The following is a 26,655-nucleotide window of genomic DNA, read 5'->3' as shown; positions in this document are numbered from 1 at the left end:
TTGTTTCCAATGAATATTCGGGTATGTTATTTGATTATTGTTGTTACTGTAACTTTACATGCAATTCAAATTAAATTGACCCATATCTTGCAAAGTAAAGCACAGCACAAAAACAAATCTGATACTTTCTACAGAAGCATGTCAGATTGTTTCCAAAGATGAGTCAGTTACCTGCAAATAGAAAGAAAACATGTGAAATCACTGGAGAAACCAGAATCTGCAGATGCTGGAATTTGGAACGAAAAGGAAACTATCAGAGGAACTCATCAGGTCAGGCAGGATCCAAAGAGGGAAGTGGACTCTACAGAAGCTTTCTGACCCGCTAAATTCCTCCAGTTTTTTTTTTGTATATAAAATCACTGTGGGCTTCAATTCATCCACTGTTGGAAGAGTACGTACGCTCACTCAGAGGCCACTGTATTAGGTATACCTGTACATCTGCTCAGTAATGCAAGTATCTAATCAGCTAATCACGTGGTAGCAACTCAATGCATAAAATCATGCAGAGATGGTCAGGAGGTTCTGTTGTTGATCAAAACAGAATATGATGGAGGTCATAGTAACTATTAGCATTAGACAATAGAAGTTTCCAATTGTTCCTTGGTTTCTTTCCTATTTCTGGGCCAGTAGAGTGATGCTTTCTCACAGCTTCGGCAGCCCACCAATGGTGCTGTCCGTGAGGAGCTTACAGCTTCTCCAGGTGTCTACATGGGTTTGCTCACATGCTGATCGTGTTACCTCCCCCCCCCCACCACCCCCGCCCTATGTTGCAGACAGGTGGTGAAGAATCAGAGTTTAATTAATTGGCATGTGAGAGTGAACAGCTTACAGATGAATGAATAAGGGAATGGCACTGATGGGATTCTACTGAGAGAGGCATATATCCCAATAGCTCCTTCAATATTGGAAAGAAATATGAACCACTGCTGGTACTTAAAGTAAATTTTCTTGTCAACTTTGGTCTGCACCTATCACTATCATTCCATTTGTTCTCTCCAGGCATCCTCCTTTCTAATGAAAGATCACTGATTTGGAAGGTCGACGCTCCATGGTTCTGTCCAGCATTTTATGGTTCTGTACCTGATTTCCAGCAACTGCTGTTTTCTTGCCCCAGTATACAGATGTCTGATTACTGCTTTCTTTAGTATTCTCTCAGGAATGTATCCAAGCAATTACTTGCTCAAGATGGAGAGGTGTTTAAAGTCCAGGACATCTCTCTGCTCATGGAGAGGAGAGACAAGGTCATAGATAGCATTTCTCTATTCTTAAGGAGCAGCAATATGCTCCTTGGTGGAGCCTCTCTGTTCTTGTAGAATACTCTGGCTGAAATACAGCATCCCTTTGCCAGAGCCAGAGCCTAACCCTTTATTCCTGAAGGGCAGCTCCGTGGACATGGGACATCCAGACTGCAGCCCTCCGCACTGCGCTTGAAGGCCAGTGACATGGTCATATGATGAAGGACATCTGTGTGCGTCAGGCTGGCAATGCTGTGGATAAAGATCAGAGAGAAAAAGGGCTGGTGGCCCACCGAGCCACCAAATCCTCCAGGCCTCAGGATTGAAGTCTGTGTGAGCAGGAGGCCTGGGGATCAGTGAGCCCCTAGGTACATGAGTCAGCCAGTCCAGCGTTTGAAGCCTGAGGGTCCCGTCATCAGCTGGTCCTAGGGTCGATGGCAAAGGTTAAAGACCAAAGTCCAGAAGTCTAAGTCTGATGGCCGAAGCCCTCAGTTTATGAATTTGGAGTCCACTAGAGGCCTATAGTTAAGAAGATGGACCGAATGTCTGGGTGTGTGTATGGATGTGGAGGAGGACAAGGTCTTGTTTTGCTGTTGCTGTTTTGTTTCTTGTTGGATTCTGTGTTGTTCTGCCAAGCATTGTGCGTACGCTACGTTGGTGTCAGAGGGTGTGGCAACGTTTGCGTGCTGCCCCCGGCTCATCTTTAGGTTTTGCCGGTTGTTAACACAAACAACACATTTCACTGTATGTTTTGATGTACATGTGATAAATAAATGAATCTGAATGAAGGTATAATCTGCAGGTGTTCACACCTGAAGCTGAAAGCCAATTGATTGGACCAGCTACCAAAGAGCATTGTTGCACTTAGGCAGATCAAATGTAAAGAGATACTGTAGTACACTGCTAGTAGTGAGACCCTTAAAGTGCTGATGAGCCGGGTCCAAGCTCATAGCTCCCCGATAGTGGCTACACAGATTGATAGGGTGATAAATAAATCATCTGTCGTGCGTTCCTCTTTAGTCAAGAAAATGACTTCAGGAGTCAGGAAGTTACGTTACAGCTTTATAAAACTCTAGTTAGGAAAGATGTGGAGGTGAAGAACTACCCACCGACTTCTTGCCACAGCTTCCCATGTAAACACAGGAGATGCAACACCTGTCCTTTCAACACTTCCCTTTACACCAGGGTTCTGTGAAAGGTTGCTAGGGATTCTGCAAGAGATCGTAACTAAAGAAACTAAACATCACTTTTTGAACTTTGCACAAACCCAGCGCTCACAGTGGTGGGAAGTGACCGAGCAGCCTCATTCGCAATCTCAAAAGAGGTCTCTCAGCCCAGTATGGCAGTGTGCAGTAGGACCGTGTTTATTTGGTTGAGTCCATTTCAGTAAGCACTGTATTGCAAGGAGGGGAGGGCTGATGTGAGTGCTGTATTGCAAGGAGGGGAGGACAGTAGGCTGTTGAGGAGAGTACAGTGCGTTTTCTGAACATTGAATGGACTCACCCAACTTAGGTTGTGACGTTAGTCTCTCCCTCCCAAATTACCTCCCCCAGAAAATTGTTGGGAAATTTTCATTCAAAGACGGTCCACTGTGGCAATTATTGAAGAGGAGGTGTGAAATTGAAGAGGGGGATTCTAGGCCTAGACCTACTAACAATTCTGATAAGGTTAATGATGAAGAATTACAATTTTCGGAGTCACTTCACTACACTAGTGCATCAACGGACACAAAAAAGTTTGTCTTTACAATGAATGCTACTTATCAATGGATCGTACATGGACTGGTGATCCAAGTTATCCTACTCCATTGTGCGTAGTCTGTGGCAAACAACTTACAAATGTAGCAATGGCTCCAGCAAAATTGAAAAGACTCTTATCTACAAATTACAGTCATATGACATGTAAAAGTGTTGATTATTTTAAACAACTGTTGGAATCTCAATACAAACAGATGAAAGCTTTTGAAAATAAAGTCACAGTCAGTAAAAGGATTCAGGGAGCAAGTTATTTAGTAGCTTTAAGGCAAGTTCACTAGAGAATGTTTCAAACACTGTGAAAACCTGGACAAAGAGCAAACCAATCTCCTGCTACATACAGAAGTCCGGTGGCTTAGCAGAGGAAGAGTTCTCGTCAAGGTATTTGAGCTGAAAGGTGAATTGCAACAGTACTTTCAAGAAAATAGTAGGCCAGATTTTGCTGAGTGCTTTGAAGATGAAGAATGGCTGCAGAAACTAGCCTACATAGCAGACATTTTTCATATGAACCAGTTGAACAAGTCTCTGCAAGGCCCTGGAGAAAATGTTCTGATTTCAAGTGACAAGATTATTGGATTTAAAAGGAAACTGATCCTTGGAAACATAATTTTGCCAAAGGAAATCTTGAAACGTTTCCACTGCTGCTTGGGCTTGAGAGTGAGGAAGGATATTGGAAAGTCTCAAGTCCTATTGAAAGCCACCTGGAAGAACTGCAGAACAAAGTTGAACAGTATTGTTCCTTCCTTTCAACACAAGAGTATGACTAGGTGAGGGCTCCTTTCTCTGAATCTTCTGCTCAGCCTGAGAACTTGACTTTGAGAGAAGAGGAAAAACTTTATGAGCTGCAGTCTGACCATGCATTCAAGATGCGATTTACTGACCTGCCCCTGGGTAAGTTCCGGATTGCTGTGAAAAAGAGTATCCTGCCATTCATATGAAAACAATGAACACTTTGCTGCTGTGTTACCTCTTACACATGTGAGCAAGCTTTTCCTTGTTTCACTGAAAGTTGAAGGTGAAATCCGTGTGTGCTTATCTGAAGTTTGGCCCAGAATTGAGAAATTCATTATGTTTGCCTTATGAGTTTTTAAAATTTATGAAAGGGAAAGAAGGGTAAGCTAAAAATTCATTCTCTCCTCAAAAGAGCTTTGACAATTATTCTTGAATTATTATATCTACAACTGTAGATACAATAATTTTTATGCAGGGGGTCCCTGAGATCTGAAAATTATTTCAAAGGTTCCTCCAGGGCAAAAAGGTTGAGAAAGGCTGCTTTACACCATCCAGAGACACAGATATTCCTTCCAAAGTGAAGCCGCCATTCAGGCACACTTCTAATTCAGGGTGTAGCTGCTAGCAGTACGGTCTCCTCTACACACGGATTGGGACGGCTTTGCTGAAGTACTTCCAGCTTACAATGGCGACCCTGAACTTTCACATGCATGTCACTTCAGTATCGTGGGAACAAAGGCAAAAATGAGCTCAAAGAACTGCAAACGTATTTCAAATAACCGGTCCTTCATGCCTGGGTCAAAAGTTGGCCGTTCTGATGCACGGTTGCCTATTATGCCTCTCCACAGATACTGCCCGACTTCCCGAGTATTTTGGCATTTATTTGTGATTTCCAGCAGCTGCCATGTTTCGGGTAATTCCACTGCAGTGTACCGATGTGAAATAACTAGGTGGAAGGTGTTGAGTGTGGGAATTTGCAGCGTTACCCGCGTCCGTAGGCCCGCCCGAAACAGCAGTCACCGTAACCACCGCCGGCCGCCATCGCCAACGGCCATCTTCCCCGTGGCGGGAGGCGGGAGGCGGGAGCGTAACGCGTACCGAAAGGAACGGCCCGCCAGGGCGTCACTCGCGCTTTCAGCCGCGCCGACTGCATTCTGAGCGGCTGCCATCCCTCCGTGAGGCGTTTCCCGGGAGACGGCGGATGCTCGAGAGGGAGGTGTGTGGGGATGCAGGCAGGGGAGATGGTGTGAGAGGGAGAGGGAGGGAGTTCACAACTAACCTACTGCAATGCAAGTACGAGTACGGAACATGCAGGAGGAGCTGCACCCGTCTAACTGCTGCGCTTCCTACAGACCCTGGTTGACTGGCCCACTTCTTGCAGCATTTGAGATTTTGCAGTGTTCCAGTGAGCAAATGGAGAGAGGGACATGCAGCCGGTCAAACCAGCCCTGCCATCCAATAATAGCATGGTCATGGTCCATCCAGTCTTTCTTTCAACACCTCAGCTCTGTCCCATTTGCCCTCGACTCCCTTGCAATTTAACCAATCGTCCGGTCTCCAATGGTTCTCTGGGGGAATGAATTACAAATATTCCTCTCACTTAGGAGAGCTTTTCATCTATGCCACCTCTCTGCTGTACTCTAATGTCAGCCAATTTCTTCATACATCAACACTTCCATTCCCAGGAATCAACTTCATGAATTTGCTCTGTAAATTGTAAATAAATCCTTCCTTACAAAGGCCAAAACTGTTGGCAGAATTCCAAGTACCTACACCCTGTGTAAAGTTCAACCCACACTTCTCTATTTAGGTGAATGGAGTGTTGGTCTATTCCATGCCCTCTGCAATATACCAGCAGTCCATCCACCGAAGTACCTGCTGTATCCTTATGCCAACTTTGTGTGTTTCATGTGCTGAGGCTCTTAGATTCCTTTGTACCACAACATTTTGCAGTCTCACTCTATTAAATAATTTCCTTCTCATTCGTCCTTCCACTGTGAAAACATTTTCCCATAGTCATCTATCAAAGCTGTGTTCATAATACCATAAGATATAGGAGAATTACCTCATTCTGCCCACTGAGTCTCCTCTTCCATTCAGTCATGGCTGGTATTTGTTTTCAATCTCATCCCCCTTAATGCCTTTTCAGTCCCGAATCTCTTCCCAATGTCTTGGTCTCTGCAGCAACAAATTCATCACACCCTGGCTAAAGATCCCCCTCTCAGTCCTAACAGGACTTCTCATAACTCTGAGCCTTCCACTCTATCCAGTCCTTTCTATAATGCCCAGGGGAGAGGCAGAAAGTGAAGAGAGAATAGATGGCTAGCACTTGAAAACCAGATAAAAAGGAGCATGATACAAATTTGAATGAAATAAAACTAATAAAAAATGTTTCAAACAGTGTTTATATTAACTATCTACTCAGATTCAATGAGTTCTTAAGTAGTCTGCCTGTATGCAGTAATCAGATGTAGAAGACACAGCACAGTACATTAAAAAATACATATTGTTATAAATACAAGAGATTCTGCAGATGCAGGAAATGTTGAGTAACACACAAAATGCTGGAGTAACTCAGTAAATCAGACAGGATCTATGGAGGGGAATGTTTCCAGCCAAGACCCTTTATTAGGATTGGAAAGGAAGGGGGAGGAAAAGGAGTACGAGCTGGCAGGTGATAGGTGAGGTGGGAGGAGGAGGATTGAAGGAGGTGGTGGAAGAGATAAAGGGCTGAAGGAGGAGGAATCTGACAGAATAGGAGAATGGACCACAGGAGAAAGGGAAGAAGAAGGGGTGCCAGAGAGAGGTGGTTGGCAGGTGAAGAGAAGAGGTGAAAGGAGAATAGGGAAAGGAAAAAAGGGGGGAGAAATGATCAGATGTTTGAGAAATAGGTGTCGATGCCGTCAGGTAGGAGATTACCTAGACAGAATGTGAGGTGTCGCTCCTCCAGCCGGAGTGTGGCCTCCACATGGCAATGGAGGCAGCCATGGACTGACATCTCCAAATAGGAAAGGGAAGTCAAGTTGGAATGGGTGGCCACCGGGAGACCCTGCTGTTTACAGTGGACAGAGTGAAGATGCTTGACAAAACAGTCCTCCGTTTTGTCATTCAGTAATACTAAGGTAGTCCTGCACTTCAACTTTTGTGCTCCATTTCCTCTCATTACCATTCGTCTTCAAAACCTATCAAGCCCAGCTTCGAATATTCTATTACTGAAGTAAAGAATTTCAAATATTTATGATTCTGTATTAAGAAGATGCTGTTTATTGACTATACCTCAGCATTTAACACACATTCCTATAGTCCTGATTCATAAGTTACAGAACCTGGACCTCTGTACCTCCCTCTGCAACTGGATCCTTGATTTCCTAACCAGAAGACCGCAATCTGTGAGTTTGGAAATAACACCTCCATCTCGCTGACAATCAACACTGACACACTACAGAGATGTGTGCTTGGCCCTCTACTTTACTCACTCTACACCCATGACTGTGTGGCTAGGCATTGCTCAAATGCAATCTATAAATTTGCTGATGATGCAACCATTGTTGGCAGAATTTCAGATGGTGATGAAAGGGCATACAGGAATAAGATATACCAGTTAGTTGAGTAGTGTTGCAATAACAACCTTACGCTCAACGTCAGTAAGACCAAAAAGCTGATTGTGGACTTCAGGAAGGATAAGACGAGAGAACACAAACCAATCCTCATAGAGGGGTCAGAAATGGAGAGAGTGAGCAATTTCAAGTTTTTAGGTGCCATGATCTCTGAAGTCCTAACCTAGATGCAAGCCAGCAGCTATATTTCATTAGGAGTTTGAGGAGTTTTGGTCTGTCAACTAAAACACTCAGAAACTTCTACAAATGTACGGTGCAGAGCATTCTGTCAGGCTGCATTGCCGTCTGGTATGGGGGAGAGGAAACTACTGCACAAAGTCAAAGTAAGTTGCAGAAACTCGTAAAATGAGTCAGCTCCATCATGGGTACCAGCCTCCACAGTACCCAAGACACCTTCAAGGAGTGGTGGCTTAGGAAGGCGACATCCATCATTTAGGATCCACACCGCCCAGGACATGCCTCCTTCTCATTGTTACGATCTGGAAGGAGGTTAGAAGCCTGAAGGCACACACTCAGCGATTCAGGAACAACTTCTTCACCTCTGCCACCTGATTTTTAAATGGACATTGAACAGCATCTCACTACTTTTTATGTGTCTTTTCTGCACTACTTATTTTAATTACTCAGCAGACATATATATACTTACTGTAATTCAGTTTTTTTCTATATTATGCATTTTGTTGTACAGCTGCCAGAAACTTAACAAATTTCACAGCATATGACGTGATATTATGCCTGATTCTGATTACATAAGGACCAAAACTTTACATTTCAAAAGGAAGAATCACAAAAGCTCTCAAAGACCTCAGCAGGGCTTCCATACCTTCATACTCCAGCCCCCTTAAAATAAAACCTCGATTCTGCATCATGCACTAAACCACAAGATAGAGGAGCAGAATTAGGCCATTCAGTCCATCGAGTCTGCTCTGCCAAGACCTTACCGCTGATTTATTATCCCTCTCAACCCCATTTCTCCTGCCTTATCCCTGTAGCCTTTGACACCTTTACTAATCAAGAACTTATCTACCTCTGCTTTAAATATACGCAATGTCTTGGCCTCCATAACTGTCTATGGCAATCAATTCCTCAGATACACCACTTTCTAGTGAAATTTGCCCATAAACATTTGCTGGTCTCTAAGAAATAAAAAAGCTTTATTGCCCCTCTTCACACTAGTCAATATTTATAGTTTAAACTCTGCCTCCAGTTACTGAACTGGTTTAATTTGCAGTCTCTGGGGACAGGCAGCAGCCAGTGGAGAAGCCCAATGTGGAGCCACAGGTGGCCCAAGGAATATCGATAATTCTGTGACCCAGGGAGTATGTGCAGTCTTCAAAATAACAAAGCAGTTCATGATCATATTTTCCATGCACAATCCAACATAGCAAAATAGCATGTTCGTTGTAGTTGGAACTTGCAAATATCCATTGCCCTGTTTGCATTCCTTCTGGTTACAGCTTAATGCAGAGATGCCGTTCATTCAAAAAAACGTAGATTGCGTAATTCAGTGTTAAAATCTAAACTATAGAACTATTGTTCTTTATGTTTTCACTGCCCTCTGATTATCACCACTCTGGTGATTTGACGTTGTGTTAAATAGGCAGGTACTGTAAGTGCACAAAGACACGTATTATAAAAATAATCTTGGTTGTCAGTGTTGATTAATTCTTAATATATTGCATGGCAATCAGCACGGAAATGTCTTTTGACCCAATTCAAGGCTGCAATTTGGTCACGAGCAAAGCAAAAGGTAACAAATAGATAAACTATTTTAGCCAACGCACACAGTACTTTCAAAAAAAAATTAGGTGTAACCTTTCAATGTAAACCCTTCAAATTTATTTTACAATATATACATAACCAGAAACAATAGAATCTTATCAGTAATTTGGCTAATCAATACAAATCATAACTTTTGTTCCCAATGACCATGATCAAATGAAAACATGGAAATGTATAAAAACGTAACATGACTAACTGTGCAATTACGTTGATAATTTATACAAATATTAGACACTTCAAACTGACTGAGTTGGAAGAAAATCTCTAATACCAATAATGCTTTAGTGCTGAGTGTTTCCCACAAAAATAGTATCTACATGAGGTAGAAACACTTAACTAATTTTTGTTGTGTGTAAAGGAGCATAAAAGAGTTTGGGGAAAAATGCTGATGAATGCATGTTGGTTTGGCAAAATGAGGCTTACACAAGGAACAGTTTCAATTAACAAACTGAAATTGGATGTTTCAAACCCCTACCATTTAGAAAAGTGAAGTCTTTGTTTAATTACAAGAATTATTGGCAGCTGGATGATATTAATGCAATGGTATAGTGTTACATTAAAAGTTTGGATAATTTTATGAACAAGACTTTCTGAAGATTTTGCATGTTGGTACCATGGTTAAGTTTAAGCTTTTTTTTAAACAGTGTTTTAATTTTCCCATATACAAAAGATAAGTTGTATTTGCTTTCAAAGTCATGCTAAAATAGGCCACATGACTTCAGAGCAGAGCAGAAAGAAAATTTCTGTATTTAATTGTTGCTCTGTAAAATACAGATATTACCGGGATAGTAAATGTTTGCTAATTCAATCCAAATTTCTTTGTATGTTTAAAATATGATAATATAAAAGACATCAACAGTCATTAAACAGTGGCACTTTCCTGCTACACTTGAAAATAGGACAATTAAGTCCAAATGGATGCTCCACATATCACTAGGTAACTACATGAATAAAATACATCACATTTTCTCAGCATTACTGTGCAAACTTAATACCAGTGTACTTGCAAGAAATCTGTTAAAATCAACAAGCAAACAAATGAAAAGTTTGGATTACAACTTTCAAGATTATTCCAATTCATATCTAAATTACACTTTAAAATACAACAGTGTTAGTCAGATGATTACATGGGTATACTGCTTATTTCTTGCTGCAAAATATTTACTAAATCTCAACAGAATAAAGGAAAACCCAAATAATTCCTTAAAAGCAGTACCCAAATTAAGTTTTGCATCATGCAAACCTTTCCACATCTGTACAGTAAAGATACTTAACTGTACATCATATGCACTACTATCTACATTAATCTGTGCAGCTTCAACAAGATGAAGAACGCACTGGAAAACTACACATTTATGTACATAGATTACATATGGTAAACCAAGCACTTGTGTAGCATTTTGAAATTAAGGTGGCTGTGGCACTTAATGTCCCCCACATTTGATGCCACAATAAATACACCATTGATTTCTTTATTGTCTATGACATAGACAGTATTGTGACTTCTGATCACTCTCAAACATTCTTCAATGCGAAAGAAACCAGTCCTGAAATTTCTTTTGTGCACTCTCATGCAAAAATCTGACACTAATTAATAGCTGTTTTCATGGCCAGCCAAGATGTACAAGTTACTATTGGCAGTCGGGTTGTCTGTCGGTCTACTTTCCAGCACCACAACTCTATAAAGGAAATACAGAGCATAGTTTATTAAACTTATTTTGTCATTGAATCAACGTCCAAGTCAAACTTTATTTAGAAAAAAAAGTACAACTTCCTAGTGGCTTGCCCTTGGCTCCCAGGTTTAACAGACATGTTCCTCCTGCGATACCGAGTTCACATAGTGCAACAGTTATAATCAGGATATCTGAAAACTCACCATGCAGGGCCCAGAAGACAAAATGGGAAATTGAAATATTCTTAATATTTGCTATCAAGCAACTCATGAAAAGCCATGTAAGGAGTGAAGACACAACTATCTGTATCGCTCCAGCTTTAATCAGACATCAGCCTTGGCTGTTGGACGATCTTTACAGTACAGGTTGAAAAATGCTAATCAATTTAATTAGCATTAATTAGTGGAGGGGGAGGGGGAGAAGGTGACAGAGGGAGTGGGTGAGAGAGAGAGAGAGACAGTGACAGAGAGATAGTGTGACAAGAGAGAGAGAGAGTGACAGAGAGCGATGGAGGGGGGACAGAGAGCGACGGAGAGAGGAGGAGAAACGGAGGGGGGAAGAGGGGGGGAAGGGGAGGGGGATGGGAGGGGAGAGGGCGAAAGGGTGACAGAGAGAGAGTGGCACAGGGAGAGAGAGAGAGAGAGAGAGAGAAAGAAAGAGTGACAGGGAGAGAGGGAGAGCAACAGAGAGGGGGCAAGAGGGGAGGGGGAAGGGGGAGAGAGGGTGACAGAGAGAGAGGAAGAGTGACAGAGAGTGAGAAAAAGTGAGAGAGAGAGTGTGAGAGAGAGACAGCGCAACAGAGAGGGGGCGAGAGGGGAGGGGGGAAGGGGGAGAGAGGGTGACAGAGAGACAGTGAGACAGAGAGTGAGAGTGAGCGAGAGAGAGCGAGAGACAGAGGGAGACAGAGAGAGAGAGAGAGAGAGAGAGAGAAAATGACAGAGAGTGAGAAAGAGTGACAGGGAGAGAGGGAAAGAGAGAGAGCAATGGAGAGGGGGGAGGTGAGATGGTGACAGAGGGGGAGAGAGAGAGAGAGAGGGGGAGTGACAGAGTGAGAGAGAGTGACAGAGAGAGAGAGTGAGTGACAGAGAGAGAGAGTGTGACAGAGAGAGAGAGAGTGACAGAGAGAGTGAGAGAGAGAGAGAGTGACAGAGAGGGGGAGTGACAGAGAGAGGGAGGGGGAGAGACAGAGAGAGAGAGGGTGACAGAGAAAGAGGGAGTGACAGAGAAAGAGGGAGTGACAGAGAAAGAGGGAGTGACAGAGAGAGGAAGTGACAGAGAGAGGAAGTGACAGAGAGAGAGAGAGTGAGAGTGACAGAGAAAGAGTGAGAAAGATTGACAGAGTGAGTGTGTGTAATGGAGAGACAGGAACAGAGAGAGAGCAATGGAGAGGGGGAGATGGTGACAGAGAGAGAGGGAGAGTGACAGACAGTGAGAAACAGAGAGAGTGGGAGAGAGCGACAGAGTGAGAGAGAGCGACACAGAGAAAGTGAGAAAAAGTGACAGAGAGAGGAGGGAGGGTGCGAGGGGGAGATGGCGCGAGAGTGAGCGAGGGGGGAGGGCGCGAGAGCGAGCGAAGGGGAGGGCCCGAGAGCGAGCGAAGGGGAGGGCGCGAGAGCAAGAGGAAGCGAGGGAGAGGGTAAGGGAGCGAAAATGAGGTGAGAGGCAAGAGAGAGAGGGGTTGAGCGCGGCAGGGGCGAGAGCACGGCGGGTGGACAGCAGCGGGGACGGGTGTTAGAATCCGACAGAGAAGGGGGAGGTGACACAGAGTGGCCGTGAGAGTGACAGAGAGACAGACAGACACACACACACACAACAGGAATCCACCTCAGATTCCTGTCTGCTGCATTATTTTATTTTAATTCTGCTTATCTACACATCTGAATATGCATATTCCTACATCACAACTGCTCTATACTATTTCTAAATATAAAATGTATTAACTATAACTCAGTTTAACTTTCATTTGAGACTTTCCTTGCCATCTGACAGTGCACAGAAACCCACATTTTATTTAAAATGTTGTGTTTCTTTAATACTTTGCCCAAAATTAAACTATTTATCTGCTGAGAGGATTCAATGTAATGTACAGCTGCATTATTTTGAAATACAGAGCAAAAAATGTTTTTGTTGCATTATCAAACATTGTTAGCACACCGCTCACCTGTCAGAGCCTAAAAGTTTGAAGATTCTTGTATTATCACAGATTTCTTGTGTTATCTATGGAAAAAGAAAATCCAACATTAACACTTGCAACATATTAACTTGATCTCTGTCTACACAAAACACATTTTACTGCCTATTAATAGTAGTTAAGAAACTCTAGTTAATGTCCAATTAATCCATCATTCTTTAGGTACAAAGTATTGATCTGAGAATGTACTGAGTAATGATCTAATATAACAAAATATTGGGTGAGATAACAAATGTAAACATGTGATATATTATTTCATTGCCCCATCTGGTTGAAATATACTAGGACATAAACATATCCAATAAAAGCATTACTCAAAGCTGAATGGGAATCAGTGGTAGTTACAGAAGAGTCCATAAAATTTAATGATGTTCTAGATTCCACTTACATTTTGCCAATTTTTTTCCAAGAGCAGGGTAAAGTACAATAGTCAGAATGCTTTTTCATTACCTCATTTGACTTAAAACTTCTTCCCTGCATGCCGTGTTTCCAGAAAGCAAGCACACTATCCTGTAAACAAACTAACCAAGGGAGAAATGACAAATTATTTCTTTGCTGAATTCTAGCTTGTCAAAACCAGTCTAAATGTAAAGCGTAAATAATAGAATTCAACAAAAATACATTCTTACTTAAGGATTGGAAAGGCTGATCTGCGATGTTAAGTTAAAGAGAAATGCAGTCTGAAAAAATAATTCAACCCATTTCAAATTCAGAAAAATTTTGACTAAATGACGGATTCACTCCTTTTCCTCACTGCATGACCAGTAATCCGTATACCATATCATGGACCATCTCGACCAATCAGCAGTGGGAGCAGATAAGCTAACCCAATCAATATGCAGACCCCGATCCCTGATGGCGGCCCGTGTGTATCGCGAGGCTCAGTGTCTTGCAAGATTTAATATCAAAGAAGGCATGAAATACATATCATAAAGAATACAGGTTTCCCCCGCTATCCGAAAGTAAAGCGTTCCTGTTAAACCTTTCATAAGCCAAAATGGTGTAAAGCGAAGAAGCAATTACCATTAATTTATATGGGAAAAATTCTTAAGCGTTCCCAGACCCAAAAGATAACCTACCAAATCACACCAAATAACACATAAAACCTAAAATAACACTAACATATAGTAAAAGCAGGAATGATATGATAAATACACAGCCTATATAAAGTAGAAATAATGTATGTACAGTGTAGTTTCACTGAACAGTATCGGGAAGACTGCGAGCACACTGGAAGGTTCACGCATTTTTCTATCATGCAGTTCTTTGTAAGCACTCAAAACCTGCCCTGTACAACGTTAAAGTCATACTTTTCTGCAATCATTGCAGCACTGTCAATCATAGTGAAAATCTCATGCAGTTCAAAGCTATGGCGGCTTGATGCTGAGATGCTGAGTGTAGTTCCCAGGGAAGCAGCTTGGCGGCACCACTCTTGCTGCTCGGGGTGCGCGCTGCCTCTATAACGGCTCGCTGCAAAACAAACGCTGAACGCTATTTTCGCCTTTTGCCTTTTCTCGTAAAAGTGAAAATCCTCTTCAGGTTTCTTTCGGTTAGCGAAAACAGGTACTAACGTAGGTCTTTTGTAAAAGCAAAGTGGCGTACAGCAAACTTTCGTAAAGCGTGGGATACCTGTATTCTCATATTCTCTTCATATATATAGCACTTTCAAATCATAATTAAAAGGGGCTTGCTCTGGGATGACTACGAAACTAAAACTCTTGCTGGGCCTTCACCCTCATTTTCATCTGCTTTTACGCTGAACAGAAGTTTTCAAAAGGAGGAATTGCCAAACACAATGAAAAACTGTAGCTACTGGACATACAGTACATCATTCAGATTTTGTTCTAATTGTTCCATCAGTAACAGAATAACCAAACTGTTGAATGCAGACTGATCAACATAATTTCAGCAGATGGATGGCAGGTGGATTTCAGAAATCATAATGAATAGGAATAAAGGGAATCTGGAATGAGTTCTTAATTTTCCCTGTGCAGAAGACTGATTTTAAGGGCATGTTTTTGGAGGACGTGAAAATTGTATTTCACATTTAGTCTGTTTGGTGCTCATTACTGAAAACATTTATATCAAAAATGATTGAACAAAATAGGTAAATAGCTCCAATTAATGCCTTTTGGTTAAACTAGTTCATCAACCCAGCATGATAAGTGTGCTTAATTAGCAATAAATAAAACAAAAATCACACATGTACTTATCCACATTGTTTCACTGTAATCATTATTCTCACAAAGGATTAACCAAAATTTCTTACCTATCGACTCAATTTGAAAAGTAAATGTTAGCTCTGAAGACAGTTTTCTGCTGGATTTCAATCTACCTCGAAGATTTACAATCTTTAAACATCCTGTAATATTGAAATAATAGAATAGCATAAGCATCTGAATAATGTAATTTTGATTTCCCAAGGTAACTACTATTAAAAACAAGTCCTTTAAGTATTCTGAGTACCTGTAAAATCTTATTTCTGCCAATTAACTCAGAGGAGATATTTACAAAGGTTGACAGTTCACCCATAAAATTAAAATCCCTTTTAAAATTAAGTTTATGTTCAAAGCATCACAGGCTGAAGTCAGGATTTGTCTGATCTCCACTACATTTTATAATCAAAACTAAGATTATGTGGCTATTGTTCAAATCAGTAATATATCAATATTCCATCTACTTTTTAATACTATGGTCTCTGGTGAATGAAAGTTAAGTGTACTTCATTTTAGGAAAAGAAATGTTGATGATTATCTCTGGTTCCTCTGTTAAGTATAGTAAAATTAATTCTGTCATACATACTGGTGCCTGTAGTCAAATATCAGATGTGGTTGTCTTTCACAATGTCTAGTCTGTCAAAAGGTATGGGAAACTTGAATATTTTTTTTGGCCATTACAATGGGTTCAACAAAAATACCTTAGTAGATAATTTCCAATCTTAACAAAGCACTACATTTTAAGTCCTTTCAAGAATCAGTATCTTTGAAAATGTCATATTAATAAATTTATTTAAATGCTACATTTTTGCATCTAATATACACAACTATCCTTGGAAGAAGCTCAAAATGAATGTTTCTTGCACATTTACGTCGCAAAATACTTGCCTGCTTTGAACTCAAACCGAGGAACATCCATGGGACAGTTGAGGATTTAAAGAGGTTTAAAAGAAAATTCAATATCTTTAAGGTTAAAAAGTGAAAAGCAAAGTTTACATTGCAGAGCTTTTCAACCCCTCTTGGATCCAACATTAGGCAGCACAATGGTGTGGCTACTAGAGCTGTTGGCTCTGAACTCCAATGACTCAATTCAATTCTGATCTCAGGTACTGCCCGTCTGGAGACTTCTCATTTTCTGTGACCACATGAGTTCCCTCCAACTTCCCAAAAATGTGTGGGCTGGCAGATTAAATGGTTACTGTGAATTGTCTCTGGTATCTCGGTGAGTGATAAAACCTGGGTGGTGTTGATTAGAATAAACTGAGATTCGTGTTAGTTGAATATACAAATGGGTTCTTGATGGATCAGCACAGACTTGATGGGCTGGGGGAGAGCACTTCCATGCTACCTGAATCTGTGCCTCCATATCTCAGGCTAATTGGGTGAAAGATTTCTAGTTAAGGGTTTGCATCTTAGCTGATACGAAGACGAAGCAGCATTAATGGAACAATCTGGTTATAACTCAGAACAAGGTGGTACTGAAGCCTTGCTTAGAAAAAGAATTAAATTAACATTATTGGCATAGCATGGGACACTGAGGATAGTTAAAAGTTACTTGTTGGGGAATGGTTGCTAACATAACACCTCATCACAGAATCACACAGACCATTCAAGCTTTTAGACCTGCGGTACCAATTCACTCAAAAATTTTGACAGTTTTAATACTTACGTTGTTTTCAATACGGTAAATGGATTCAGAACAAAGTTAAGAAATAAATTTAAAATTATTTTGCTTTGGAAACTTACGGTCCATGCAGACTATTATTGTATCTCTTTCAAGCTGAGTGACATGGATGACATTTGCCTGTGGCGTATCTGTGAAAAATATTATCAAAGAATTATACATAGTCATTTTACTTAAAGAGGTTCTTTAAGCATTTATTTTCCCTGAAACAGACTAATGATGGCATCACCCAGCATTACTGGATGTCTCTGACCTTTAAAGTTTTTATTTCCTTTCATGAGCAATGTTATTTTTCTAAATAATTACCATTTTGATTGTACTAATAATTGAATTAAACAAGCACATACTACATTAAGCAGTAAACAAACAGTATATACTACATTGTGTGTGATACTACATTAAGTTACAGTTTAAATAAGACAAGCCACAAAAATAAACTTCCAAATGTCAATTTTAAATCTTTAATAGAAAAAATACAGTATATCTAAGTGAAATTTCTTAACTCCTCTAAAGAAAGATGAAAAATGAAGCAGCTAATAATTTATTTAATCCTTAAATTTAATACTTCAATTCCATCCATTTTTTTCTATAAATAAAAACTTGGTGGGCCCATGTAGAACTAAGTTCACAAGTTTTCCTCATTCCAACGGCTTCCGAGCATAGTTGTCTTACCTAGTTTTTATTCTGCACTGGAAAGGACACAGTGATTTAGAAAATTACACCTTTCTTTACAAAATCAAAATGAACATAACCTGAAGAAAATAAGCCATGCGCAACTCAAAACAAATGTAATGGTAGGCAATCTGGTCCAATGCTCTGCCAAAAATGACGAAGAAAATCTTTCCAATGTCTTTTAAACCTTGAGTATTATCTGAACTTTGGCTGGTAATTTCCAGAGCTGACATACCTGTTTCTGTAAACCAGGATGAAGTCGAGTTTGGATTGACAGTTTCAAATCGCACAACTTGATTAAGTTCTGTTCCTTTACTGACAGCAACACATAATAATGGGTATTCTTGTTCTGGAACCACCAGCAGTTCAAAGACTTTCAAAGGATTTGGAAGAGGAAAGTCAACATTCTAGGGTAAAAACAGAGAAAATATATTTTTCCCCCAAAGTTCAAGGCTTTGTACAATATATATTGCCTTACAATTGAGGGTACTAAAACTACAATAAATTGAAATTTTGGTGAAAGGAGTTTTCATGCAGAAAATCTTTTGACCCAGGCATTACAATACACAATGCACTCTACTTTTGCAATGATGTGCTAGATCTCATTTTATAGCATTAACTTAAACTCCTTTGATTAATACCGGTTGATTTACATTAATAATGACTTATTTATATCCCTTTTAAGCTAATCAAACAAGATCAGTTCAAGATAATAAAAAAACCTGCTTATATTTGAGTATAGCCTTTAGAGACTGTCCACTTCTGATAAGTATAATTGAGGCATGAAAGTAAAAGTTCAACCAAAGCAGACTTAAAAATGGGATCTGAGGAAAATGCAAAATACGCTGGTTAACTGTTGAAGCGTTTTACCAAACTTTTTTTTTACTATTTCCAGATTTTCAATTTTGTGATGAAATAGCTAGCCTAAAACACTGGTTCCATTCCACTCAACATGGTTGCAATTGGGTCTACTGAGTGCTTCCAGTGCTTGGGTTAGCTTTCTCAGTTTTCATGTTTACAGATATTCCTCTGTATATAAACTAACTACAGACGAGAAAAGGTAGGTTCACCCCATTACAGAAAGACCCAGCAGTAGCCTTTTCTTCCAGCATGACCCAGGAATCATAGCCACTCTCAATCTTTAGCACACACATCCACCCGGCCCCCGCCCAGAGATTACCCATCACTGTTCCATAAGATTCTGACCATCCACGTCTGTCATTAACTTCCCTCCTTTAACATTTCATAGCTGAAGAACAACATTCATGAACAAGTATGTGGTTTTCATGTATCGTGTGCCAACCGATAATGGAGATCAAGTTGTTAAAAAAGTAGTATGAACAACATAACAGCTCTACTTGGTACACAAGACTTAGTCTTTGATGATAATTTGCCATTTTGTCTGCTTTTCTCACAACCAGGTAGAGAACTAAGAGGGTTCTTTTACATCATGGAGTTATCTATTGTGGTTTCGGGTTAATTGGGCCATCGGTTAATCGGGACAGCCTCTTTTTTTGGGACCACTTTGAAAGAACGAAAACAAATTGAGAAAATATCCAGGATTCCTTCTGTTATTTGGGACACTATCCCACTTAACTGGGGCAGGCAAATGTAGCCAAAAAGGTTCTAACTCGCATTCGTCTCATTCACTTGTGTGGTCATTAGATGCCACACTGTGCTTAAAGCAGAGTTTTAAAATAGTGTCAGGTGCACGTGTTTGTGTTCAAAAAGCAGTGATTTTTATCACTTACTGTTGTTGAGAAATAAGCAATAAGATACAAAATATGAAGAATTAAGGTATCAACAATCATCTTGAATGTTACAATGAAAAAGATTTAGAGTGTGGAATAGTCAATAGCATTGTATGAAGGTAGTCTGTTATCTACTCTAGGCACCTGCACTGATTTTGTTCATTGCGTACACTGGGTGAATTTCTCCGGCGATAATTATTAGGAATTAATACACAATTCTATACTGTAATATATTTAGTAGTTTTCTAATTTGCTCCATATTTCATTTAAATAGATAATTTACTATTCAGTTTGTCTTCCTTATACCTTTTTTAAAAAACAATTTCCATGAAACTTTGGCTAATTGGGGCAGCCACTTAATTGAACCAAAATGTACTTATCCCGACGTATCCTAATTAACCAGAATCCACTATATTTCCATATTTCTTCGGCCTATCAAATCTATTCTGACTCACAGAGCAATTCCATTCCCTACTACCTTTCTCTGTAACCTGTTCTTTCTCACAGGGCTCATCAACTCTCCTCCCCATAAACACAGGGCAATTTACAGGCAGCCTCTGCGAATTTGGGGAGAGGGGGTGAAACTCGTACAGACACAGGGAGAATGTGCAAACTCCAGACAGTCGGCACCCAAGGTCAGGATCGACGTTCCCTATAACTTTGTTTTACATAGCTTTGCAGACCAACCATTGCTCTCAGCACAAAATTTTTTTACACGGCATGAAAACTGCATGGCACTTTAAAGTTTCTTGTAATATACATACTATGAATATTTAGAATGAAAACTGAAAAATTACATACCTTTGATTTAATTTGGATTATGACTTACTTGAAAGATTACTTACCAAAAAAGTCAGAATATAGAGCTTTTCATATCAAACACAAACCACAACTCACAACACAAGTGAATGTTGTCAGGCAGTCAAAACAATTGACAGGCAAAATGGCAAAAGTGAAATGTTTTGACTATATGGAGTTGATGTTCAGTGGGCCAGCAGTTTATTAACAATGAGCTACTGACTTCCATTCTATGTTTGTTACAAGTTGTAATAGTGTTGTAACTTGAAACATTGACAATGTAAATACACCGAAGCTCTAAAATGCTTCAAAGGTTGTGGTACGTTAATTATTTAGAACATTTATGGATGATATTCATTAACATAATTAATTACAGGGTATTTCACAGTTGTATTAACAGATTTCAAAATTATATTACCATTATATAAAAGAAAATTCCAGCTGTGTGGCATCAAAGGCTATGCATGTGGGAACATTTCAGCTTAGAGGGAACAGTGGTCAGTCAGGAATGAACCTAGCTCACTGGTGCAGAGAGGCGACAGTACTATTAGCTGTGGCACAGTACCACGCCAAAGGGAAAAAAAGGAGGATAGTTTTCTCAGCAACAATAATCTTTAATGAACTATTTCTATTGCATGCAAAATTATTAAACAGTGAAAAACAGACTCCCTGGAGACAGCTTCAAGTTCAGAATAATTTGGTTTATGCAAAAAAAAGTTTCACAGTACAGATTCAATAGGTTCTTGATTGGTAAGGTTATGGGGAGAAGACAGAAGAATGGAGTTGAGAGGGGTAATAAAATCAGCCATGATAGAATAGCATAGCAGACTTGACAAGCCAAATGGCCCCATTCTGCTCCAATGTCTTATGATCCCATAACACCCATCAAAGCAATAACCCATTCAATAATGAGATCTCTTATATTGCAGTCCCCAGGCAAGTTTCAATTGCATCTGACAGGAAACCGAGCTTAGACTAGAAGAGCAATGTGAGCTGCAGAACTTGTGATCTGTGCCACTTACTTTGATCAACATGAACTTCTGCATTTGCTCAACCCATTCCAATAAAACGATGCTGGATTGCAACGCACCGCAGAGATACTTGTGTCCTGTGTAAGGATTCCTCACTGTAACAAACAATATGAAACTGCATTTTTCAATTCCTGTACACAATTTACTGCATTAAGCAATTAACATTATAAAAGCATTATTTTATTATCACCTTGGTTAAGGCATCAAACACTACTTCTATAAAGATTTCAATAAAAGAATATACAGATACCCTTCATGAAGAAACTAGTTAAGATTTCAGTAAAGCATAATAATGAACATGCAAAATTCTTGTAAAATCTTCATTGATACAGTGCTTTGGAAAAGTATTCAGCCTTTGTCCACATAAATGAGTATTACAACCAAGGATTTTGAGCAATTTAACTGAGAATTTTTATTTGTGAATCACATGGTCTTTTTTTCAGTGGAGCCCAAAAAACAGGGAAAATTGTAAAACATGAAAAACTAAAAATGGAAAAAACTGAAATGTCAGCAGTTCAAAGCTATTCATACCCCTTTTCTCAGAACTTAGTTGAACCACCTCTCACAGCTAGTACAGCCAGTAGTCTTTACTTATTTATTGAGATACAGCATGGAATAGACCCTTTGAGCCCTGCCACCAGCAACCCTAGCGTCATCATGAGACAATTTACAATGACTAATTAACCTACCAACTGCTATGTTTTGGACTGTGGGAAGAAACTGGCACACCCACAGCAAACCCAAGTGGTCACCGGAAGAACACTTGGGTGTTTTGGATAGGTCTCTATTAGCTTTGCACAATGTGATAGAGCAATATTTGCCCCTTCCTCCTTGCATAATTGCTCAAGCTGTGCTAGGTTATGCTAGGTTACTTGGGGAGTGGCGGTGGACAGCAATCTGCCAGACATGCTTGATTGGGTTAAGGTCAGGACTCTGACTGGGCAACTCAAAGATACTAATTTTTTTCATCAGAAGTTACTCCACGGTTGCTCTGTTAGCAAGCTTTCACTGTCCTATTGAAAGACGACCTTCCTCCCCAGCTTTCTGGCAGAAGCTATCCAGAATCTCTTTGTATTTAGGAGCATTCGTCTTCCCATCAATCCTGACCAGATTTCCAATCCCTGATGCTGAAAAGCACTCCTTAGCATGATGCGACCTCTGCAATACTTTACAGCAGGGATGGCGTTACCTGGTTGATGTGCAGTATTAGACTTACACCACACATACCACTTAGTGTTGAAGCCAAAAAGTTCCACCTTAGTTTCATCCGACCACAAGACCTTCTTCCACATCTTTACAGTATCTTCTAAGTGATGCTTTGCAGAATCTTTACTGGCAAGGATATACCATTTTTTTAAGCCAGGGCTTCTTCCTTGCCATTGTTCCATAAATATCCTTTTTCTGCAAGGCCTTAGAGTTTGTGAAGCCTTGAACTTCATCTCCAGTTGCAGCCGCTGACTTCTGCAGCTCACCCAGTGATGGTTGGCCTCATAGAGGCCTCTCTTACAAGTGCCTATGACTAATTTTAGGGGGGGATGGCCTGACTGAGGAAGTGTGGCTAAGGTTTCATATTTTTTTTTACGATGGACTGCACTGAGCTCCGAAGTCTGTTTAGTGCCATTGAGGTGGTCTTGTACTCTTCCCTAGATTTGTGCTTCTCTGTTATCATTTCCCTCACTTGCCTTGAATATTTGGTCTGATGAAAATCTACCATACTGTCAGACCTTAGAGAGGGGATATTTATTCTTATGAATTCATTGAAAACAGATGATCCTCCAATTTTCTACATCAACAAACTGGGTGAGTGGTAAAGTGATTGCAGTATTGCACCTGAGGAAAGTCAGCATAGTTATTACAAAGAAGATGAGTACTTTTTCAGCCTCACAATTTTGGTTTCTAATTTTTAGTAAATTGTTGAGAGGTTTTAGAATTTTTCTTTTGATTTGGCATGATGCACAATGTCAATGCTCAAAAATCCACTTCAATATATTTTAAATTTAGAAAACGTGACAGTAAAACGTGAAAATAGTTGTAAGGGCTGAATACATTTTCAAGTTACTGTATGTGCTTGAACCTTGAAGTGCAATGATAAATATTACTTCAGGAAATTCTGGAATTGTTTAGAGATTCATCCTGTGGATAATTCTAATTGTTCCCTTTGGTGGAAGTGATTGGGATAGATGTAGATAACCGACCAAGAACAACATCCCAATTTTCCCTGATGGTTCAGTAAATGTTCCTAATAGCAGCTGAAGCAGAGACCAAGGTGAGGCAGCATGGTAGTGCACTACTACAGCACAAGCAAGCCAGGTTCAATTCCTGCTGCTGCCTGTAAGGACTTTGTGCATTCTCCCTATAAATTGGTGGGTTTCCTCTGGGTGCTCCAGTTTCCCTCCACATTGCTAAGACACACCGGTTAGTAGGTTAATTGGTCATATGGGTGTAATTGGGCAGTGCAGTCTCGTTGGGCCACAAAGGCCTGTTACCACGGTGCATCTCCACAGCTGATTCCCCATTTTTGTTCCCTCCAAAGGGAAATGTTAACTTCTGTTAAAATAGTCTCCAAACCATGGACAATGGAGGGGATGATTAATTCTTAAAAATGCCAGTATGTGATTGGCAGGTTAAAATATAATGGGATTTGGCTCTGTTCCCAAACTATTGACATTTAATTACCAGTTATATGCAATAACTAACTGGCAGTCAGCTATTTGGAATAATCAGTATCTTTAAATAAAAAGTGGAGAAAACTAGCAGAAAAGAAAAATGACCTCAGACAAGTAGTCACATCATCTGTTATTTTAAATTTAAAGTGAACCTGTTTAAATGGAATTTGAGCTGTACTATTCAGTGAACGCAATTTTCCCTGTACTAAATATCATCCGTGATAAACACAGCATCAACTGAAGTGTTTACACCTGAAAGCAAGTTTAGTGACTCAGCACATGATTAAACCATGATGCTTTAGTCAAGTGACCATCAGTCTAACATGCAATCTTTACAATTTAAACAATATAAATGATTTCATCTAAGTGAAACGTTAGAAGGTGTATAAATGAATTTAGGAATCAGAAAACTGACGTACTCAGTATCTCATGCGCACGTCCCGCAAAAGCACCAAGCGCCACCCGTCATTGTATGTACCCACACTTCACGGAGCCACATAGAGGAACTCCTCCACATTCTCACATATCAACAATGAGCAAGACTGTCTTGAGGGCCCCGTCTCTGGAATCAGTACTCAGACATATTTGTCCACTAAGATCCAGAAGACCTCCATTTGGCTCTTGGAGTAAAATGCTATAGGAAAGAGATTCTGCTACTTTATTAGATGACTCAAGATGGCTGGCAGGGCTAAACCCGGAAACCAAGGGAAGGCCGGGCTAAATCCGGAAACCAAGGGAAGGCCGGGCTAAACCCGGAAACCAAGGGAAGGCCGGGCTAAGCCAGAAAACAAGGGAAGGCGGGGCTAAACCAGGAAACCAAGGGTAGGTGGGGATAAACCAGGGAACAAAGGGCAGGTGGGGCCCTTGGTGTCCAGGCCTGGCCACCCCTCCCCCCCCCCCACTGTCCCTGATGCCCAGGCCTGCTTGCCCCCCCCCCCCCCCTCCACTGCCCTTGGTGCCCAGGCCTGGCTGGTAGCTGTGTGGAACGAGCTTCCAGCAGAAGTGGTTGAGGCAGGTTCGATGTTGTCGTTTAAAGTTCAGTTGGATAGCTATATGGACAGGAAAGGAATGGAGGGTTATGGGTTGAGTGCAGGTTGGTGGGACTAGGTGAGAGTAAGAGTTCGGCATGGACTAAAAGGGCCGAGATGGCCTGTTTCTGTGCTGTAATTGTTATATGGTTATAACTGTGAATGTAAATCACCTGTATTTTCAGTTATGTTTTACCTTACAATTCCATCAGTCATTATCTTTTTAACCCCACGTTTTCATTTATTTCCCACTCATACTTCCGCTAGACAGACCAGTTGTAATTACCAAACCTTCAACCATCCTCGCTCAGCTGACACCATCACTTGGGTCGTTCAGTTCTCTTTCATAGTTTTATTTAGAGGTACAACACGGACCAGGCCCTTCCATCCCAACAAGCCGCACTGCCTAGCAACCTAACTAATTAACCCTTGCCTAATCACAGGGTAATTTACAATGACCAATGAACCTATTTACTGATATATATTGGGACTTGACTATGGGAGGAAACCAGAGCACCCAGAGGAAACCCAGGCACTTAAGGAAGGATGTATAAACTTCTTACATACAGCATTGGAACTGAACTCGGACACCCCGAGTTGTAACAGCATCGTGCTAAACACTATGCTATGGTGGTGCTCCTTTGACCTCCATCCCATTGCAGATATTTCCTTGGCCGTTTCTACTCCTCCCCCTTCTCTGCAATAATAAACTTCTCAAGTTATTGACTTGGATAATTAACTCTCAGTCTCTCCACAGATGTTTTTTTAATTTTGTCCAGCATTTTGTTTTAATTTCAGTTTCTCATATCTGCAATTTTTTTCAGTTTTTTCTGCAAAAAGGAAATTTGGTCTGTTACACAGTATGGAATTTTGTTTAAAATAGTCTTTCAATCTGGGGTTCAGAAACCCCAGATTTGTCTTTTCAACTCCTTTGTGTTAATCATTTGATTAATTAATCACCATAGCACTGTCAATATAGAAATAAAATTATGCAAATTAATGAAATACATAGAATACATATTGATCTAAAATAATTTGAGAGAACTTGAAAATCACTGGACTTCCACTTCCATGACTTAAGCACAACTCCTTGACATGTTTTATTTTCTTGTAACAACTCTACTTTTAAATGTCAAATGATTAGTAGCTGTCTTGGTGTTCTCATACACAAACCACTGAAGTTCAGGGACAAGTAGGTTTAGCAAAGGATAACAAATAGTAAGGTGGCCTTTTCCACAAAAGGAATGGAATGAAATGTATCATAAAAGATGAGATTTCATTGAGGCTGTGTGCACCTTTAATGAAATCTCCTCAGGTAAAATGTTTTCCGAGACACCGGGAGTATCAAGATTTATTCATGAGGTAAGAAAACAGTTGAGAATAGATTGAATAAACCACACCTATATTCTCTTTTATTTGAGAATTGAATAACTACTTTGGTTCTGTCTTCACTAAGGAGGACATAAATAATCTTCCGGAAATAGGCGGGGACCGAGGGTCCAGTGAGATGGAGGAACTGAGGGAAATACATGTTAGTAGGGAAGTGGTGTTAGGTAAATTGAAGGGATTAAAGGCAGATAAATCCCCAGGGCCAGATGGTCTGCATCCCAGAGTGCTTAAGGAAGTAGCCCAAGAAATAGTGGATGCATTAGTGATAATTTTTCAAAACTCTTTAGATTCTGGACTAGTTCCTAAGGATTGGGAGAGTGGCTGATGTAACCCCGCTTTTTAAAAAAGGAGCAAGAGAGAAACCGGGGAATTATAGACCGGTAAGCCTGACATCAGTGGTGGGGAAAATGCTGGAGTCAGTTATCAAAGATGTGAT

General features: G+C 40.4%; 1 protein-coding gene across 5 annotated transcripts in view; it reads right to left on the bottom strand.

Moving 5' to 3' along the window:
* Positions 1-9,154: 9,154 nt before the first annotated feature.
* map4k3a (mitogen-activated protein kinase kinase kinase kinase 3a) overlaps positions 9,155-26,655 on the bottom strand; it is a 265,585-nt gene continuing 248,084 nt past the window's right edge. For all 5 annotated transcript variants that reach the window (XM_072265706.1, XM_072265707.1, XM_072265708.1 and 2 more), the window contains 7 exons: positions 21,128-21,231; positions 17,792-17,963; positions 16,947-17,015; positions 15,254-15,346; positions 13,435-13,505; positions 12,955-13,010; positions 9,155-10,799 (listed from right to left, as the gene is read on the bottom strand). In XM_072265706.1, the coding sequence (XP_072121807.1) occupies positions 10,712-10,799; positions 12,955-13,010; positions 13,435-13,505; positions 15,254-15,346; positions 16,947-17,015; positions 17,792-17,963; positions 21,128-21,231 (653 nt within the window). In that variant the 3' untranslated portion in view covers positions 9,155-10,711. The remainder of the gene's footprint in view (positions 10,800-12,954; positions 13,011-13,434; positions 13,506-15,253; positions 15,347-16,946; positions 17,016-17,791; positions 17,964-21,127; positions 21,232-26,655) is intronic.

Source organism: Mobula birostris, chromosome 8 (assembly GCF_030028105.1).
Source record: "Mobula birostris isolate sMobBir1 chromosome 8, sMobBir1.hap1, whole genome shotgun sequence".
Lineage (NCBI taxonomy): Eukaryota > Metazoa > Chordata > Chondrichthyes > Myliobatiformes > Myliobatidae > Mobula > Mobula birostris.
The sequence above is the reverse complement of the archived record's forward strand: the minus strand, read 5'-3'. Positions and strand labels throughout refer to the sequence as shown.